The 20,168-nt window shown below is 50.7% G+C and overlaps 1 protein-coding gene and 1 pseudogene across 3 annotated transcripts; one reads left to right on the top strand and one right to left on the bottom strand.

Moving 5' to 3' along the window:
• Positions 1-652: 652 nt before the first annotated feature.
• LOC311599340 (small ribosomal subunit protein uS9-like) lies at positions 653-1,216 on the bottom strand (annotated as a pseudogene). Its single transcript has one exon. The product of its transcript is annotated as a small ribosomal subunit protein uS9-like (transcript).
• A 3,446-nt stretch (positions 1,217-4,662) lies between these two features.
• On the top strand, positions 4,663-18,277 carry ADCK2 (aarF domain containing kinase 2). Of its 2 annotated transcripts, none has more exons than XM_084785220.1 (8): positions 4,663-6,015; positions 7,135-7,254; positions 10,616-10,744; positions 11,949-12,044; positions 14,696-14,947; positions 16,330-16,458; positions 17,399-17,452; positions 17,894-18,277. In XM_084785220.1, the coding sequence occupies exons 1-8, from the start codon at positions 5,110-5,112 to the stop codon at positions 18,029-18,031; spliced, it is 1,824 nt and encodes a 607-aa protein (XP_084641346.1). In that variant the 5' UTR covers positions 4,663-5,109; the 3' UTR covers positions 18,032-18,277. The 2 variants fall into 2 exon arrangements, with proteins under 2 accessions (XP_084641346.1, XP_084641345.1); XM_084785219.1 differs by having other exon boundaries at positions 7,108-7,254.
• Positions 18,278-20,168: the final 1,891 nt, after the last annotated feature.

The following is a 20,168-nucleotide window of genomic DNA, read 5'->3' as shown; positions in this document are numbered from 1 at the left end:
TAGGAAACAAACAGATAAGATCTGCCGCGATGCGTCTTCCATGTCTGTTGTATGACAAAGGAGAAACAGAACTGCTTCTGCTTTGACTTAGGTGAAAAAAAATGCTAATTAGATATTGGGATAAGTACATCACATGCATCCAGTTTGTTTCTTAAAAAAAAAGAACAACAAAAAACAAAACTATTCTTTTGTTTTATAATGTACGGGTGTGTTACCTGCATGCGTGTCTGTGCATCACTCACAGACGTCAGAAGAGAGTGATGGATCTCGTGGGGCTGTAGTTACAGACAGTTGTTAGCAGCCATGTGGGTGCTGGGAATGGAACCTGGGTCCCCTTAACTGCTGAACTATCTCTTCCACACCTCTCTCTCTCGTGCGCGCTCTCTCTCTCTCTCTCTCTCTCTCTCTCTCTCTCTCTCTCTCTCTCTCTCTCTCTCTCCTTATTTTGTTTTGTTTTTGAGACAGGGTTTCTCTATGTAACAGCCTTGGCTGGCCTGGACTCACTTTGTAGACCAGGCTGGCCTTGAACTCACAGCGATCCTCCTGCCTCTGCCTCCTGAGTGCTGGGATTAAACCGGCCCTGGTTTTTCTTTTCTTTTCTTTTCTTTTTTTAATCCTAGGATGTTTATTACAAAGGTAACCCTGGTCCTTGCGATGAGATTATCGTTAGGAGTTCTGGTACCGAGCACGGGCCCCAGGACCTCCAAACTTTTTGGACTCGCAGCGACAGGGGGTCAGCTACACGCAAGGTCCGATCATACCGGACGAGGATGTCTTTGTTCTCCTTCTTAGAGGCTTCAGCCACGTATTTCTGGTAATAAGCCACCAGGGCTGTGGAGATGGACTGCCGGATAGCATCAGTTTGGGCCATGTGACTACTCTTCACGTGTACACGGAAAGCCACACCAGCAAACCGCTCCTTGCCCAAAAGCAGAACGGGCTCCAGTAGCTTGTACTGGCAGCGTGCGCGGCTTCATCATCTCCAGGGGACGCCGGTTCACCTTGATGAGCCCACTTCCCCGTTTGCAGTGCGCCACGGCGGCGGTGGAAGACCTGCACGGACTGCAGCGGACCCTTGGACGGCATAGCTGCGAGGAACGAACACGAGGCCCTCAACGCGCGGCGCCGGAAAAGGCTCCCTGGCTCTTTTTAAGACAAGGTCCTACCATGTATCCCTGACAACCCTGAGCTTCCCATATAGACCAGGCTGGCCAAAGGGTGTATCCTATCTTTTAGAGTTAGAAACTGGGTTGTCATGGACCATACCTGAGTTCCTGACTGTACCAAGTGGCTCTGATTCTACATTTGGGAAGTTAACCTATCTGCTGAGCCTCCTGAGTAGCCTGAGGGTCTTGTCTTAAGGCCGAGTGACACTTGCAGTGCTGGGAACCCTGGGCCTTGTCCTTGTTTCTCTTTCCCTTGGAAACCTTTTCATCTGCGATGCCTTCAAATCTACACTTGGACAGACTTCCGTGGAAGTTTCTATCCACACAGGGACAAAAGCTGTTGGTAGGTTAATAGGGACCGTGGTACCCAAGGGCAGGCAGAGAGCTGAGAAGAAATCGCAGGTCCTTCCCTGTGTGTGTAGGCTCTGTTTCCATGCTCCATCACACCCTCCCAGCTCCACCCCTCACTCCAAGTCCAGGGCTGTCCAACCACACTTCCATTATTCAAGATTACACACACACACACCCCCCTCATAACATCAAAAGACTTTTTTTTTCATTTTTTTCAATTTTATTTATTTAATCACTTTACAGACTGATCCCAGGCCCCTCCCCCTCTCCCAGTCCTGCTCCCAGGCCCCTCCCCCCTCTCCTCCCAGTCCTGCTCCCAGGCCCCTCCCCCCTCTCCTCCCAGTCCTGCTCCCAGGCCCCTCCCCCCTCTCCTCCCAGTCCTGCTCCCAGGCCCCTCCCCCTCTCCTCCCAGTCCTGCTCCCAGGCCCCTCCCCCCTCTCCTCCCAGTCCTGCTCCCAGGCTCCTCCCCCTCTCCTCCCAGTCCTGCTCCCAGGCCCCTCCCCCTCTCCTCCCAGTCCTGCTCCCAGGCCCCTCCCCCCTCTCCTCCCAGTCCTGCTCCCAGGCTCCTCCCCCTCTCCTCCCAGTCCTGCTCCCAGGCCCCTCCCCCTCTCCCAGTCCTGCTCCCAGGCCCCTCCCCCCTCTCCTCCCAGTCCTGCTCCCAGGCCCCTCCCCCCTCTCCTCCCAGTCCTGCTCCCAGGCCCCTCCCCCTCTCCTCCCAGTCCTGATCCCAGGCCCCTCCCCCTCTCCTCCCAGTCCTGCTCCCAGGCTCCTCCCCCTCTCCTCCCAGTCCCGCCCTCATGCCCCTCTCCTCCCATTCTGTCTTCTCATAGAGGGCCGGCCCCTAAGGTGTACCAATTCACCTTGGTTCCTCAAGTCACAGCAGGACTAAGTGCATCCTCTCCCACTGAGGCTAGACAGAGCAGCCAGGCTAGGGGAAAGGGATCCAGAGGCAGCAACAGAGTTAGAGACAGCCTCTACTTCTCTTGTTAGGGGACCCACATGATGACCAAGCTGCACATCTGTTACATATGTGTAGGGGGCCTAGGTCCAGCCCATGCGTGCTCTTTGGTTGGTGGTTCAGTCTCTGTGAGCCCCCATGGGCCCAGGTTAGTTGATTCTGTAGGTTTTCTTGTGCTGTCCTTGACCCCTCGGGCTCCCTGAACCTTTCTCTCATTCTTCCACAAAAATCCCAGGGCTCCACTTACTGATTGGCTGTGGGTCTCTGCCTCTGTTTCCATCAGCTGCTAGAGGAAGCCTCTCAGAAGACAGTTATGCTAGGCTCCTGTCTGAAAGCATAGCGGAGTATCATTAATAGTGACAAGTGTTGGCCCTGTCCCATGGGATGGGTCTCAAGCTGGGCTAGTCATTGGCTTGCCATTTCCTCAATCTCTGCTCCATCTTTATCTACAATTCTTGTAGGCAAGACAGTTTTTGGGTTGAAGGCTTTGTGGGTGGGTTGGTGTTGCCGTCCCTCTACTGAAAGTCCCACCTGGCTACCAGAGTTGGCCAGTTCAGGCTCCATGTTTCCTGCTGTTAGGCCTCTTAGCTAGGATCACCCCCACAGACTCCCAGAGGCCTCCCCTTGTCCCAGAGATGCTCTCTTTGCAGGTCCTCCACACCGGATCCCCACACCTGATCCCCACCCTCGCTACCTCCCCCCGCCAGCTCTCTCCCTCCATCTATTTCAGATGACTATTTTATTTTCTCTTCTGTGTGAGATTCAAGCATCCTTCCTTGGGCCGTTGGCTTCTTTGGGTCTGTGGATTGTAACTGGGCTATCCTGTGCTATTATCGACTTATAAGTGAATACATAGCATGTGTGTCTTTCTGGGTCTGAGTTACCTCACTCAGTCCTTTTTAGTTCCGTCCATTTGCCTGCAAATTGCATGATGTCTTTGTTTTTGATAGCTGGGTAGTATTCCATTGACTAAATATACCAGAGTTTCTCTACCCATTCTTCAGTTGAGGGACATCTAGGTTGTTTCCAGTTTCTGGCTATTACAAATAAAGCTACTATGAACACAGCTGAACAAGTGTCCTTGTGGATGGTGGAGCATCTTTTGGGTGTATGCCCAGGAGTGGTATAGCTGGGTCTTATGGTAGAACTATTCCCAATTTTCTGAGAAAGCACCAGATTGATTTCCAAAGTGGTTGTACACGTTTGCACTCCCACCAGCAGTGGAGGAGTGTTCCCCTTGCTCCACCTCCTCACCAGCATGTGCTGTCAGCTGAGTTTTTGATCCTAGCCATTCTGACAGGTGTAAGATGGAATCATTTTGATTTGCATTTCCCTGTTGACTAAGGACATTGAGCATTTCTTTAAGTGCTTCTCAGCCATTAGTTTTTGTTTTTGTTTTTCTGTTGAAAAGTCTCTGTTTAGCTCTGTACCCTATTTTTAATGGGCTATTTGGTTTGTTTGTGGGTTTTTTGTTTTTTTGTTTTTTCATTTCATTTGGCCTGTCTCCTAAGACCGCCCTGTGGTATTGCCTGCTTCCCATTGCTTCTCTGGCTCTTGCTAAAAATTTTTTTTTGGTTTTTCGAGACAGGGTTTCTCTGTGTAGTCTTGGCTGTCCTAGACTCGCTTTGTAGTCCAGGCTGGCCTTGAACTCACAGCGATCCGCCTGCCTCTGCCTCCCAAGTGCTGGGATTTTAAAATCACATTTATTTTGTTTATGGGGGCATGACTTAAAGGAATCAACGACCTCCTTTTTCCACGTAAGTTCCACAGGCTTGGCAGCGGGCATTGTTAACCCCCCCTAGTTTAGTACAAATATTGGGTTAAGTTCAAGAAAGACTGATTGGGCTCAGTAAGTACTAGTTAACCGTGTAAGCCGTTCTCTGAGGTCTAAGCACCACCGCCAAGTCAACGCCACCTGGCACTCAATAACCAAGACCCGCACCCAGCAGGCTGAACATTTCGCCTTCCGTTTTGGACCCACCTGCAATCCACAGTATAGTGTAACGTACTGGTACAGCTACGAAGCTGTGAAGAGGAATGACAGACACGGAAAAGGAGGTCATATGGGATGCTTCTGTGTTTTGCGCTAAATCCCATCAGGGATTCGGCGTGCCCAGGCGGCCTTTGCCCTGGTCGCGTTGCGGCCCCTTTAAGGAGCGTGTCCTGGGCCGAGAGGGCGGACCCAGGTACCGGAAGCTTCGGGCGGAGCTGGCGGCGACACCGAGTGCTCTGCCAGGCTGGAGCGACTGATTCGGTGCTGGTCCCGGTGCCGTCGGGTCCTCAGCCCCGCCGCCTCCCGGGAGTCTGGCCGGTGCGCCCGCCGGCGCGCCCCTCTCCTTTGCTGTCTCCCTGCGGCTCCTTGAGGCCCGGCCGTCCCGCTCCAGGCCGCGGCTCTGCATTTCCACCTCCGGCGCTCGGTGTCGCTTGGAACCCTGCGATCTGGCACCGGACAGCCCCGGGGTCCCTGGCTCTCAGGTCGCGGTCCGCCCCTTGGCCAAGCTCGGCTTAGGCGGCTGTGCTAGTGGGGGCAGGGGTCCGGTTCATCCCGCCCCCCCTCGCCCGGAGGAGCATCTCCACAAATGGCTTCCCTTTAGGTAGAGGACAAGAGGTCTAGGCCCGGGGGGCCAGGGGAGGATGGTGAGCCCCTGGCGTTTGTCAGTCAGGGTCTGCTTGTCACACTTAAGATGCTTGGAGCTCAGGAAGGAACTTGGCCTTTCCAGACCCCTGGGATGCTCTCGCAATGCCAGACTATGTTGGTTTCTGCTAGGTACTTTGCCCAAATTCATCTCAGCCCACGGGAATGTCGGAGAGGGGGAGCCTGGCAGCTTGTCCCGGCGAAAGACCCCTTGGAATGACCTGGCTGAAAATGGACTGGTGGGGAAGGTGGCCCAAACAGGGCGTCTAGGTCGCGTCTTACTGTGTCTCCGCCTAGGGCTCCGCGCTGGGGTTCTCTTAGCGAAATTCTTTCCCCTCCTCTTCTTGTACCCTCTCACCTATCTGGCTCCTAGCCTGTCCACCCTCTGGCTCCGTCTGCTTTTGAAAGCTACGGAGACCTCAGGCCCAACCTATATCAAACTGGGCCAGTGGGCCAGCACCCGGCGCGATCTCTTTTCAGAAGATTTCTGTGCCCAGTTCTCCAAGCTGCATGTCCAGGTGACCCCCCACCCTTGGGCCCGCACGCAATACTTACTCCAGCAGGCCTTTGGGGAGGATTGGGGCAGCCTCCTCTTTTTCGAGACCCAGGAACCTGTGGGTTCAGGTTGTGTGGCCCAAGTGTATAAAGCGTTCGCCAGTACTGCCTTGCTGGAGAAGGACAGACTCTGGGGACCTGTCTCTCAGCTGTCCCCAGGAACTGGGACTGTCGGGATGCAGAGGGAGCCCTTTGTCAACGGGTGGAAATCTTCAGGAAACCTTGCCGATGAAGCATTTCTAGAAAAGCTGCTTCTCCCTAAAGCTGACCTTGTTAGGTCAGAAGCGGGCACAGCTCAGGCTCCTGGCCACCCACCTAAGTCACATCAGCTCATCCCAGTGGCAGTGAAAGTAAGTGCTGGGACACCCCTGGTCGGCTTCTCCCCATCCGTGATCAACTCCCCAGTGAGCTAGCTAGCTGTCCCAGAACAGAAACAGACCACTGTGGGAGTCGCTTCCACGTCCTTGTCCTTTCTATTCGAAGAATGAATTATTTCGTATGTTTCTGGATTGTAGAGTATTTGCATATCTTCGACGAGATATCCCGGAATGAGACCCAAGTCTAAACAAGAAATAAAAAATTCATTTATGTTATATACACACGCCTTATACGTGGACACTACAAGTCATTTCATACAGTATTTTTAGTGTCCCTTTGTTATGACTTCAACCCATCTGACCCGAGGTCAGGTTTGGAATGTGTCACTTGTGTCGTGTCAGCCCTTAAAAATTTCACATTTTGAAGAATTTTTGAGTTTTGGATTTTGGAGTGGGGCTACCCAACCTTATTCTTGGAGCTCAGCCAATGCCTGTTCAATGCAAGCTTTCTTTTTCTTTTCTTTCTTTCTTTGTGGTCATAGAACCTATGGGTGCCCTCAACCACTGAGCTACATTGTGAGGCCTCATTCTGTTTTTTTATTTGTAGACAAGGCCTTGCTAAGTCACTTGTCTAGACAGATCTGGAACCTGCCATTCTTCCCGCCCAAGTGGCTGGATTCCTCATACCACAGGCCTCCTGGCCCAACCTGTTTCCAGACTTCCTTTTTATATTTATTTATTTATTTATTTTTGAGGTGGAATTGTGCTATGTAGCCCCCTTGTTGGTTCTTGGAGCTCACTATGGTAGACCAGGCTGGCCTCGAATCCACAGGGATCTGCCTGCCTCTGCCTCCTGAGTGCTGGATTCAAGTTGTTTTTCCTGCACAACAGACCCTGGTCTCATTTTTTTGACTTCAGAGAGCAGCGGTGTAAATAGACTGAGGTAGAAAAAAGAATCTTCTAGGGAGGAGGCACTGCCACCCGAGAGCATCATGGGCATTGGGTTGCTTCCCTTTGTTTTGATGAGAGAAGCACTCTGCTTCCTTGGAAGGTGGGGGACCAGTGCTGGCTAGCTAAAATGTTATCTCCTGATCCCCCGTCTTGTCTCATGGTTCTTTCTGGCAGGTGTTACACCCTGGCTTGCTCTCTCAGGTGCACATGGATTTACTACTGATGAAGCTTGGCAGCCAGGCCCTTGGGCTTTTACCAGGCGTCAAATGGCTTAGCTTGCGTGAGATTGTGGAGGAATTTGAGAAGCTCATGGTCCAACAGGTGAATCCTTCTCTAGGCTGTAAACAGCATCTAACGTAGTTGTTGCCATTAGCAGTGGCTTGTGAACAGGGAAATGGTGAGTGCATAGGTAATTTCCTGGCATGCCATGCAGGGCAAATAGAGCTAGCTGATGAAACAAGGAATGGTCCAGTCCCACCAGTATCGTGTATCTTGGCTATTTCTTGCTTATACTCAGGTATCCTTAGGGGGGAGGGGAGCTCTCCTTTGAAGTAGTTTTAGGACCCACTTTCTTTGCAAGAGTGGCACTGCCATTACAGCAGGGAAACCAGAGCCTGCGCTGCCTGTTGCTGCAAAGGCCAATGAATAGACACAAAAATTGAGCCTTTAGAGGCAGAGACAGGTGGCTCTCTGTGAGTTCGAGGCCAGCCTGGTCTACAAAGTGAGTCCAGGACGGTCAAGGCTACACAGAGAAACCCTGTCTTGGGAGAGGGGGGAAAAAAACTTGAACCTTTACAATTTTTATTTGACAGTTTATTTATTTTCATGTGGGTATGTGGTCATGGGTAGACGTGTTCATGCCATGGCATATGTAATAGTAAGTCAGAGGTCACCTTGGAGGAGTCAGTTCTTCCTCAGTGTGGGTCCTTGAGGCTGGGACGCTCATGCCACCTAGTGTTTTTATTCCAGTGAGCCATATCACTTGCCTAGAGTTGAATCTTTAAATTGTGTTTTATTTAGAGAGCCTGTGATTTGGGAAGGCCATAGATTAGCATGCTTTAAAAAAAAAAAAAAGATTTATTTTATTATTATGTATACAGTGTTGTCTGCTTGTTTATGTGCAGGTCAGAAGAGGGCACCAGGTTACATTATAGATGGTTGTGAGCCACCATGTGGTTGCTGGGAATTGAACTCAGGACCTTTAGGAAGAGAAGAGCAGGTGGTGCTCTTAACCACTGAGCCATCTCTCCAGCCCCTTAGCATCCTTTTTAAAAAGACTTGCCTAACATATTTTCCCCAGTTAGCAGCAGGCTTTATGGGGTGGGCTGGGAGTAGGGAAACAAAGGCAGCCATTCATCCAGAGTACAGTCTTGTCCCACGAGTCAGTCTGTTGGCTCTATATAGTTTTGAGGCTTGTGTCTCTCTGGTCTTGTCACTTGCACTCTTCTCTTATTCTCTGGATATCTTCCCCCCGCTCCCCGAGACAGGGTTTCTCTGTGTAGCCTTGGCTGTCCTGGACTTGCTTTGTAGACCAGGCTGGCCTCGAACTCACTGCGATCTGCCTGCCTCTGCCTCCCGAGTGCTGAGATTAAAGGGGTGTGCCACCACACCCGGCTCGTTCTCTGGATATCTGAGCTTAGGCAGTTCTAGAAACACTAAGTCTATTTGGTATCCACAGTTATCAACAACACTTAATAAACTACATTGGAGGTACCTGGGCTTCCTGTTGGGCAAAGTTTCAGAAGCTGTGTACCAAGACTTCATTTATATCCTTTGATTGAAGGTCCCCACCCCCCTGACAGGGTTTTTCTGTGTAGCTCTGTTGTCCTAGACTCGCTTTGTAGACCAGGCTGGCCTTGAACTCACAGAGATCCACCTGCCTCTTGTCTCCTGACCGTTGGGACTAAAGGTGTGCGCAACCACCAACGAGCTTGGTGGTTTTAAGTTGGAGGTTTTAAGCTCCAGGCACTCATTTTAATGTTTAGAAAGTATTTGGATACCTGGCATGGTGGCTCAGGCCTGTAAACCCAGCACTCAGTAGGCAGAGGCAGGCAGATGTCTGTGAGTTCAAGTCTAGCCTGATGCAGTTCAGTTCCAGGCAACTAGGTCCTGTTTTGAAAAAACAGAAACAGACAGTAAGGTATTTGGTCTCTTGGGATAAGTAGAGCAACAGTGAATTTCCCTGCAGTTCTGAAGACTCAGCCTGTTTCCTAGAAGGGTTCTGGTTCATCGGTGTCTTCACATGGTAGAAGGGGCCTACGGTCTCCGGCCTCTTGTGTAAGGACACTATAGAGTTCCACTCTCAAGAGCTAAGCACTCTCTTCAAAGCCCTACTTGCTTATACCATGTCTTGGAGGCTAGCATTTGAACATAGGAATTTGTGGGGACTAGGTGGTATATGTGGAGGGGCGTTATGGCGTTCAGACCAGGGTAGAGAGCGTGCCTTTCTGTCCCGGAGTATAGAAAGTTTGATAAGAGGGCAGTTAAGGGTGGTGGCGCAATCCTCTAATCCCAGCGGGAGGCAGAGGCAGGCAGATCGCTGTGAGTTCCAGGCCAGCCTGGTCTACAAAGCGAGTTGAAGACATCCATGACTACACAGAGAAACCCTGTCTTGAAAACCCAAAAAACCAAACCAAACCAAACCAAAATCCGAAAAAAAACAAAAACAGAAAACCCCAGCCTTTTCTTCTGGCCCTGACCCCCAGCAGTCCCAGCTCGTAGCCAGGCTGGTGTGTTTGAGTGTCATCTCTGCTCATTTGTATTGTGTCAGTTGTGTCAGAGTTACTGCCAACAACCCAGGAGCGAGGAGTCGGTCAGGCTGCCTAGGTGTCCGGTGCTCTGTAAGGCTTAAGTGAGGCTGGAGTTCCGGATAGTGGAGCAAAGTGGGAGGAACCAAAGGAGGCAGATCTAAAGAGAGGGGGCAGGAGGCATTTCTTGACCCACCCAGATGTCAGCTAATGCGCATAGACCTCACAGCTGGGGAGATGGCTCAGTGGTTGAGCACTTGCTGCTCTCGCGGAGGACTGCCCATGCGCACACAGCGGTGCACAGCCTGCTGTGACTCCACTTCCAGGCCTCTTGGTCTCTGTGGGCAGCAGGCATGCATAAGGTACACGTACATACATGCACACGGAACACTTACATACATAAAATAAGTCTTTAAAGAGTGTGGACGTCACCACTCAGTCACATGGCGTGATGATAGACAGATTAGGAGAAAAGCTGGGAAGTCTCGTAAGATAAAAATGGGCTTGGGCTGTGGCAGTTGGTCCAGTAGGTGGAGGGGGCAAGGCCATCTGCGTGTGGAGGTGGCGCCAGCACGTTGATGGTTAGTGGGAGGAGAGGGCAAGAGGGCGGGGCTAGTTGGGCATGGAGCACTAACGAGGCTGTCAGCTCGGGTCTTGGGAACGGGGCAGGATGCCCATCGTCTGGCCTGAAGGGGCCCGAATCCTAACAGGAGCTCTGACGTGTGGCTTACAGAAGTTAGTGTGGGTAGTGGATGGTCCTGCCTCTTGTGGCAGCTTTGAGCTAACTGGTGCATCTTCTCTGAGGTTCCTGGCATTCTGTGGGGGCCAGGGAGGCTGGTGAGGACAGAAGGAAGGGAGAGCATGCTGACCTGGGTCTCCTGGCGTCCCAGAGGTTCCTTGTGTGCACACTGACTCTCGCCTTTCCGTCTCCGCAGATAGACCTGCGCTATGAAGCTCGCAATCTGGAACACTTTCAGCACAACTTCCAGAACATGACGTCCGTGAAGTTCCCCACCCCGCTGCACCCCCTCATCACCAGGGACATACTGGTGGAGACGTACGAAGTGAGGGGCTGGCTCTGTTTGTCGCTTGTAACTGCCCATCCCCATGGAGGCTTCAGGCTAGGGGGTGTGGCTCTTGTCTGTAGGACCAGGAGGAGGTTAGGAGTGGTAGCGGGCTTGCCCTGGGTCTGTTACCAGCACTGCAAAAACAAAACAAAACAAAACCACCACCACCACCACAACAACAAAACCCTAACCTACTGTACACCCAAACCCTGGGAGGGATGGGAGGAAGAGAGGGAGTGGAGTGAGCTGCTGTCTTATTAGCCGGTGACCTCATGGCACTGTCCCTGGAGTGACACATTGAGTGAAAACATACTGGACACAGAGAAAGTGCCGGGCAAGCATTTGTCCTCTAGACCTGTCTCATTAGTGAATGATAATGTTGACATCTGGGGACTTGCTTCCCAGCTGTGTAGCTCTGAGCCTGTTCTTTTTTTTTTTTTTTTTCCCCCAGATTTTATTTATTTCATGTGTGAGTGCTCTGCCTGCATGTACACCTACATGGCAGAAGAGGGCATCAGATCACATTACAGATGGTTGTGAGCCACCGTGTGGTTGCTGGGAATTGAACTCAGGACCTCTGGGGGAGCAGTCCGCGCCCTTAACCGCTGCGCCATCTCTCCAGCCCCTCTCAGCCAGGTCTTAGAACGTGAGCTTTTCTTCTATGCGCCATCTCAGTGGGTGGCCTTGACAAACCCAACCAAGTGTTGATTTGTTAGTTGCTCGTTCTTCCGGCCGCCCTTTGCCTTTTCCTGCTCGAGCCACAGCCCGTGTCTCTGTTGGATCATTCTTTCCTTGTTTTGTTTTGTTTTGGGACAGTCTCAGACGTCCCAGGTTGGCCTCACACTTTCTATGGAGCCAACAGGGACCTTAACCTGTTCTTTCTGCCTCTGCCTCCCAGGGACTTGCAGGCTTGCACCCCGACGTCCAGCACCTGCTCCTGTGATTTTCTAGGGTCTCAAGCATCTGTTTCCTGTTAGTAGCAAAGCTGATGGCTTCCAAGCCTTGGGCATTTCTTTTGAGAAGCATGTGAAGGAAATGTAAATAGATTAAAACCGATGTGTGAATGACAGATTCCGAGGGGCTTTAGGCTCAGCTTCTGGGTCGCATCACTGTCCGTAGGAGGACAGCACAGGCGTGTGACCTGAGCAGGGGAGGAGGTGGGTGGCCAGCAGAATTAAAGCTCTCTCCTACGGTCTTCAAGGAGAGTGTCCCAGTGTCCAGCTACCAGCAGGCAGGAATTCCCGCCGACCTCAAGAGGAAGATCGCACAGCTGGGGATCAACATGCTGTTGAAGATGGTGAGCGGCGGGAGGGGGGGGGGGAGGGGGGGGAGGGGGGGATGCCTGGGCGCCTAGACGGAGCTCATGGGCGGAGTGTTTAAGGGAAAGTGCAGGGATCGCTGCTGGGAACTGACTAGAAGGGCCTGCCAGGCAGAGAGCTGCAGGTTGAGAGCATCAGCTGAGCGACACCCCCGCCCCCCATGCCCTCCTCCCCCCACATCCCCACGCTTGTGCTGAGTTCCAGCTCTGTGATGTGCAGTCTATGCGCTCTGGAGAGAGTGGCAAGCGCACAGTTTAGACCCACAGTAGCCACGATGTTGCCTGTTAGCTAGGGCTTTATTCATTCCTTCAGTACTTAGGGAGCACCTGCTGTACGCTAAGTGCTGAATTGAGTGTTGGACTTAGTTCAAAACAGACCCGACCACAGTGCTCACTGGGGAAAGCAGCAGGGAGGAAGCCTGTGGCCTTGGCTTGAAGGGACCTTGTCTGGACCCAGCGCTTTGTTCAGGAGGTGGCTCCATCTCAGCTGGGTGGGGAGGCTGTGTGAAGACAAACGGTGGGACTTGCCTGCAGACACAGCCTGTGCCAGGAGAGTGCTGCGGTGGTGGCACATTGTGCAGACTGTCTCAGAGAGTCGGGACTTTAGTCACTGGGCAAGAGGCTCATTTGAGTTCTTCCCTTATTCCAATATTTGCTGAAATATGTGCATATGTGTTCTTTCTGTATAGCTTAGATTAACTTGAAACTTATTATGATTCCCAGGCTAACTTCAAACACACATTAATCTTCCTCCATCAACTGTTTAAGTACTATGTTTACAGGCCACCATGCCTGGCAAATACACAGGTCTTAAGTATAGGTTTAAATGTATACATTTAAATTAAAAACTTTAAATTTTAGATAGTTTGCTTGGAGCCCAAAAAGCCAGAAAAGGGCATTAGCTAGCCTGGCATTGGAGTTACAGGTGGTTGTCAGCTCCCGTGTGGGAGCAGCCAGTGCTTTTAACCACTGAGCTGTCTTTCCAGCCCCAAACCTTTAATTTAAAAACAAAAAGTATTTCTGTGTGTGTGTGTGTGTGTGTGTGTGTGTGTGTGTGTGTGTGTGTGTTTGTGAGCCCGCACGTGCCATATGGCATGGATTTGGGAGTCAAAGGAGAACTTGGAAGAGTCAGTCTTCTCTATCCATCATGCAGATGCAGAGGGTCGAATCAGGAGGTCAGGCTTGGAGGCAAGCACCTTTACCTACCGAGCCATCTTACTGTCCCCTTAATGAATTATTGTCGTTATTATTTATTATTTTGGTTTTTTGAGACAGGGTTTCTCTGTGCAGCCCTGGCTGTCCTGGACTTACTTTGTAGACCAGGCTGGCCTCGATTTCACAGCAACCTGCCTGCCTCTGTCTCCTGAGTACTGGGATTAAAGGTGTGTGTCACCATGCTTGGCTCCCTTAACAACAATTTTTTAAAAAGTGTTCTTTAATCCAGATGCAGGGGCTCAGTGGTTAAGAGCACTGCCTGTTCTTCCGAAGGACCCAGGTTCAATTCCCAGCACCCACATGGCAGCTCACAACTGTCTGTAACTCCAAGATCTGATACTCTCACACCAACACACATAAATTAAAATTAAATAAAATATTTTATTTAAAAAAAAATCCAGATGCAGGTGGTGGAAGAGTATGAGACAGAGAGCTAAGCTGGTGATGACAATGGTGACCTCAGAGTGGAGGTGGGTTGGAGTACTGTTGGAGCCCAGAGGCAAATAGTGATTCTTATTTTCTTTTCTGAGACAGAGTCTCATGTAGCCAAGACTGGGCTTGAACTTGCTGTGTAGCCAAGGATGACTTTGGAACTCCTGATCCTAGTTTCCCCACCTCTCAAATGCTGGGATTACAGGATTATGGCCCAGTTGCACAGTCACACTGGGCTGGTGTCAATTCTGTAATATATTTGGGCCTCCCCATCTTGGAAGCCCTCAGTGAGCTTTTCTCTCTCATCCTTGTACATCAGGATGGGTGTGGGGGGGGGGCAGGGTGAGTAGCAGGCACCTAGCTTCATCCAGAGGGTTTCTGTCTTCCATAAGGCTGCAGCAGGGGTCTCAGTGGTGCCTGGAGCCGCCAGGAAATGCCTGGTATGTCAGAGGACATACTTAGAGGCCAGAGCTGGGTCTGGGATGTGTCTGGAACCGGGTGTGTATAAAGAAGACTGTGGATGCTCCCCAACACTTCGGGAACACAGGCTAGCACTTGGTACCCAACAATAAATTGAGAAGCCTGGGGATGGAGGGCAGGGAAAGAAGTGAGGGGTATTCAAGGCTTGTTCCCTTCTGAGTCAAGAGGTGGGATGCAAAGGAGATGGGGTGTTGAAATGGCTGCTTTGGTTCTGAGAAGGAACTCGGAGTGTGGGAGGGCTGCCCAGTGATGTCAAAGTCAGTTCTTGCTTAAAGCACTGGAGGCGCATTTGAGCCATCTGGTCTACCTAGGTGTCTTGGAGGAGAGTTGATCTGGTATTATGTGAATCCAGATGTAAGTTCTGTCACCTACTACCTGGGGATAGGGAGGGACAGCTGGAGCCTTGTCACTGGCAGCCCGCTGTCCCCTAAAACTTTTTTGGTGCCCCAGTAGTGCTAGGGTGGGAGGGTTGACACATACCTGAGTGGTGCAGTCTCTTCCAGGTATTTGTGGATAACTTTGTGCATGGAGACCTTCACCCTGGCAACATCCTGGTCCAGGGTGCTGATGGATTGTCCCCAAGCCTGCAGATGCAACAGCAGCAGGAGAACATCTGTGACACACTGGTGGCTACCATAGCGCCTGCCCTGTGCCCACTGCGCCTGGTGTTGTTGGATGCTGGCATCGTGGCAGAGTTGCAGGCTTCAGACCTGAGGAATTTCCGGGCAGTTTTCCTGGCTGTCGCGATGGGGCAGGTAAGACCCACTGGCTTTGGCCCTTTAGGCTCTGGGGAACTCAGCGTGTTGCTCCTCAGCCTGTGTCTCTGGTGAAAGCCCACGGTTGCCTAAATGCTGTGGTTGGATACAAGTGGAGCAGGTGTGGACATTGACAATGGGCTGCTCCTCAGGCGTCGCAGTCTTCTCTCTTGCATTGTGTGACTGTATTCTCTTTTAATCTGTCAGCAAATTTGTTGGCATGGTGGTGACAGGAGGCTAGCTTTATATTTTTAAAGATTTATTTATTTATTTATTATGTATATGAGTGCTCTGTCTGCATGTACACCTGCAGGCCAGAAGAAGCCATCAGATCACATTATAGATGGTTGTGTGCCATCATGTGGTTGCTGGGAATTGAAGTCAGGACCTCTGGAAGAGCAGCCAGTGCTCTTAACCTCTGAGCCATCTCTCCAGCCCCCATTGAAATGGGAGTCTTAACTTTGACCTCACATAGATCCACCTGCCTCTGGCTTCAGAGCACTGGAATTGAATATGTGTACCATCACTCCCAGCTAGAGAGCTGTTTTCTTTTTAAAAGAAGCAAGATTTGTCCCTGCTTAGCTCTTTGAAGGGGCCAACTAGAGCTGTGGCCTGAAGCCAGTTTGAAAGTGTTTCCTTCTTAAACACTGGGACGCAGTATGTGTGGGGCCATCTTCCTCTGCGTAGACTTGTGTGAAGGACAAAGGTCCAAGTCACAGCAGAAAGAGCTTGGTTCTTTTAGCCATGCTGTGGGAGGTGACAGACATTCGAGGTGATCACCAGGGAAGGGCTGAGTGTCCTGGGAGACCGTAGGCACTTTGGTTGGAGGGGAATCAAGGACCAGGGTTCAGGGCAAAGTGCTGCATCACTGAGACCAGGACAGCTCGGCTCCTCCAGCCCAGCTGACAGCGCCTGGTGGCTCCAACTGGGCCAGTGGTCATCATGGTCATGGAACTTAAGCATCAGGATCCCAGTTTTTCTCTGACCGGAAGTACCTTGTGTGGCCTAGGAGAGAGAAAGCGACTACATGCATCATTGTCTTAAGCAGAGACCTTAAAATCTTAAAAAGGCCTAGTGGATGGTAGCAGCTGAAAGTGCAAGAACTGGGCTGTAGAAAAAGGAGGTGGAGCCGGGCGTGGTGGTGCACGCCTTTAATCCCAGCACCCGGGAGGCAGAGGTAGGCGGATCGCTGTGAGTTCGAGGTCAGCCTGGTCTACAAAGTGAGTCCAGGATGGCCAAGGCTACACAGAGAGACCCTGTCTTGAAAAACCAAAAAAAAAAAAAAAGAAAAAAGAAAAAAGGAGGTGGAAGCGACTGAGGGGCAGGCATATGCAGTGTGCTTGCTGTGTTCTACCAAGCCACTTTTTCTGTGCACCATCCAGGGCCACAGGGTGGCTGAGCTCATCCTGCATCATGCTCGGGCCAATGAGTGCAAGGATGTGGAAAAGTTCAAAGCTGAGATGGCTACGCTGGTGACCCAGGCCAGGAAGAACACTATCACACTGGAAAAGGTGGGCAGGCACTGTGCGCTTGGGCAGAGCCCAAGGTGGGTCGGGGGTGTCTCTTTGAGGGGGGCTTGCAAGGAGGCAGGGTTTCGTTGTGTAGTCCTGGCCGTCCTGGAACTTGATCTGTAGACCAGGCTGGCCTCACACTCAGAGATCCTCTTGCCTCACTTCCACAGTGCTGGGGTTAAAGGTGTGCCTCGCCACTGCCCAGCAGGAGGTAGGGTTTTTAAAAGTAGGTAAAAACAAACAAACAGCAACATCCCCCAGCAGTCCCCCCAAAACTCTTCTTGTTCCCATGTCTTCTAAGAAGCTCAAGGGACCAGCTGAAATCACAGGCTCCTTGCTGGCAGAACCCCTGCTTTAGTCAGGGAATAGCTGTTGTGCACACCTGAACACACAGGGAGGCAGCATCCCAAAGATGTGCCGTGAGCCTGTGTTCCTTGTTCTGCCTCCCCCAGAGCCCATGGTAACTCAGACTCAGTTAGGCCATCTGTCTTTGGCAAGTTGATGGCCTATGTTAGCAGACTGTTCAGGCATAGAACTGCTGACCTGGTTTATTCAGATGGTTACAAATCACATGCACGTGTGCATGCATGCATGCACATACAGATGTGAGGGCACACCAGGCAAGCCTCTGTCTCTGCTACTGCGCTATAGTCTAGTCTGTTTACTTAGGAATGTTCAGAGTGTGGCAAGGGATGGGGAGGAGGACAGGGTGGACATGGCTCTGCGGCTTCTTCTGCAGGCATCTGTGACCTGCATCTTGAGATGGGAGCGGGGCCTGTGTTGGTAAAGTCCTTTTTGTTGTTTGTTGGGTGGCGCCTTTCTCTCTCAGTGTGTGCACACTTGTGAGTGTAAGCAGCGGGGAGTGGAGAAGTGTGAAAGGACAGGACCCGGGAGGAGGAGAAATGCTTCTGGGACTTTACTGGGATCTTTTGCTTTCCAGCTTCATGTGTCCAGCCTCCTGTCCAGTGTCTTTAAGCTATTGATGACCCATAAGGTAAGGTGCCATGAGAGAGATGTCTGGGGGAGGAGTGGGGTAGGGCGTGGGGCAGTGGAGTTGGTATACCTTCTTTTCCTCAGCTTTCTTTTACATAGCGAGTGTGATTTTGTAAACTTTCTGATGCAGGCCTGGTGGGCTCGGGGTCCCTTCAGAACAAAGTCTGTGGATCTGTCGATCTCTAGGCAAAGTATTGTAATCTTTAGATATAGAAAGATGAATTTAAGGATGTAGAAAGAGTCCAGCCAGATATTTCCTTCCTTCCCCTTTGGCTTTTGTTAATGGTGCTTGGGTGAGGGATGTAGCCTTGCCCTCAATGCTGCCAGAAGCCCTAGTGTACCCTCTGACTGCTGGGAGGGAGGCGGGAGGCGGGAGATGGTGGGATCCGGTGAGTTGTCCAGGGTACCCAGCTGAGTCCTGAGGGCTGTTTTTCTCATCCAGGTAAAGCTCGAGAGCAACTTTGCGTCCATTGTGTTTGCCATCATGGTGCTGGAGGGGCTCGGCCGCTCCCTGGACCCCACGCTGGACATCCTGGAGGCCGCGAAGCCCTTCCTTCTCAAAGGGCCGTCATCCTCCTGAGCGTGGCAGTGGGCATACAGTGAAGGCAGACCCCGAGGGTCTGTCCTTTGGCAGCTGAGACGTTTAAACTTGAGATGTGTGGCAAAAACACCACTACTTTCCCAGTGACCTAGCTTCAGGGTCTGTTTTTAAAAACTTTGGGTTATTTTAGGGCATAAAGGGCGAGAAGCTGAAACTGGTGCCAGAGACACTACCTCAGGAAAAGTATCCTGCAGAAGAGGACAAAATACAGTTACTTATTTTGTTTTTCTGTTTTCTTTTTTAAAGTGGTGTGTGTGTGTGTGTGTGTGTGTGTGTGTGTGTGTACATGCATGTGAGTAAGTACAGCTGCCCATGGAGGCCCGAAGTGGGTAGCATCCATCAGAGCTGGAGTAACATGTGGATGTGAGCCATGTGGTGTGGGTGCTGGGAATTGAAATCAGATCCCCTGGGAGAGCAGGACATGCTCTTAGGCACTGAGCCTTCTCTCCAGCTCCCTTGTATTTTCTTAATATAGGCATATAATTTTCTACAAGCTAGCCCTAATAGCAGTTTACATGCTTTGTGATAACTTATGCATAGAAGTCAAACTAAGGCAGGGTGTTATTCCTTCTGATGCTGCCCCAAGTTCATCAGATGTTCTAGGTTCCTTAAAGCTAAAGAAAGACCATGCATGTTTAGTAAGGCCAGTGAAGCAGCTGAGCAGGTCCATCGAGTGCAGGGGTGTGCGGCCACACCTGCTGACCTGAGCACAGTCTCTCGGACCTACATGGCAAAAGAGAACCAGCTCCTGCAGGTTTCCTCTGACCAAGTATATGCCACAGCACATGCATACCCACATGCATAACAAGAACAACACACACACACACACACACACACACACACACACACACACACGTGAATAATAGTAATAATTTAAGCCTGAATTCCACACGGTGGAAGAAGAGAATCAACTGCTGAAAGTTGTTCCCTGACCTCCACATGCATGTTGTGGTATGTGTGTACCCACACACATGTAACAGCACACACAAACACACTCTCGATGTGATAAAAAGCATTTTACCATCATTGCTAACATTCTCAGACTAGGTCTTGCTTGTTTGCCTACCAAAAACAAAACAAAACAAAACAAACAAAAAAACACTATTTGGAAGCTTGGCGGGAAGATTTATTCATGGTCTTACAGTCATGAGTTCTGTTGGGGTTTAACTCCTATGACAGGGTTTCCTGTTGCATACAGGGACAAAGAGTCCTATATGTTGGCATGGAAGGCAAGTTATTAGTCATATTTGATTTTTGACTCTTGAATATAAAACACCATAGCAATTTTCCAAAGTGTGAAGGTGGTAGGCTAATGCTATAACTTAAATCTGCAAGTTCTGAAAACAAGCCCAAACCATAGTGCACCAGGGAAGACCTGGTTGGAAACGACATTCTCAGTGTCACACAAAAACCCCACTAGATCATAGCGGAAGTAACCCTGCACGGCACTGTCCTTCTGTAAAAGTGCACGCTGTAACCCAAACCAGCCTTGCAAGTACGCTAGGGCGGGAGGCTCACTTGCTATTCTAATAGAGGTGATGACTGTGCTCCATCCTGTTGGGGAGAGGTCAACCTCACCATCTGCCATGCTTGTGTAATTCTTAATAGATGCAAAAGAGGGAGGGAAGGGGTCAGTAGCTGTCCTCAAGTTCCCAGATTGAAAGGCCTGCGTGCACAGATTTTCTAGATGATTAAAAGACTTTAACAATTTTACAAGGTGGAGAGTTTTGGAGTATTGGGCCTTGGTGTACTACCCACCTTTCATAGAAGAAACCCATTTCTCACAACCTCAACAATTTGGGGTGAGTCATAGAAGTTTGGAGTCTATCCAGGTTTGGACAGAGGCAATATTGAGAGAATAAAGGAAGGCTGAGGAAGGAGGATTATTTTAATAGCAAGTGAAGTTTCCTTCCTTTTAAAAATATTTATTATGTATATATGTATACAACGTCCTGCCTGCACATACACCTGCAGGCCAGAAGAGGGCGCCAGATCTGATTATAGATGGTTGTGAGCCTCCAAGTGGTTGCTGGGAATTGAATTTAGAACCTCTGGAAGAACAACCAGTGCTCTTAACCTCTGGGCCATCTTTCTAGCCTCTTTCCTTCCTTCCTTT

Source organism: Acomys minous (genome assembly GCF_964271855.1).
Source record: "Acomys minous genome assembly, chromosome: 6".
NCBI classification, from domain to species: domain Eukaryota; kingdom Metazoa; phylum Chordata; class Mammalia; order Rodentia; family Muridae; genus Acomys; species Acomys minous.
Note: the sequence above shows the minus strand (reverse complement) of the source record. Positions and strands in the feature narration are given on the sequence as shown.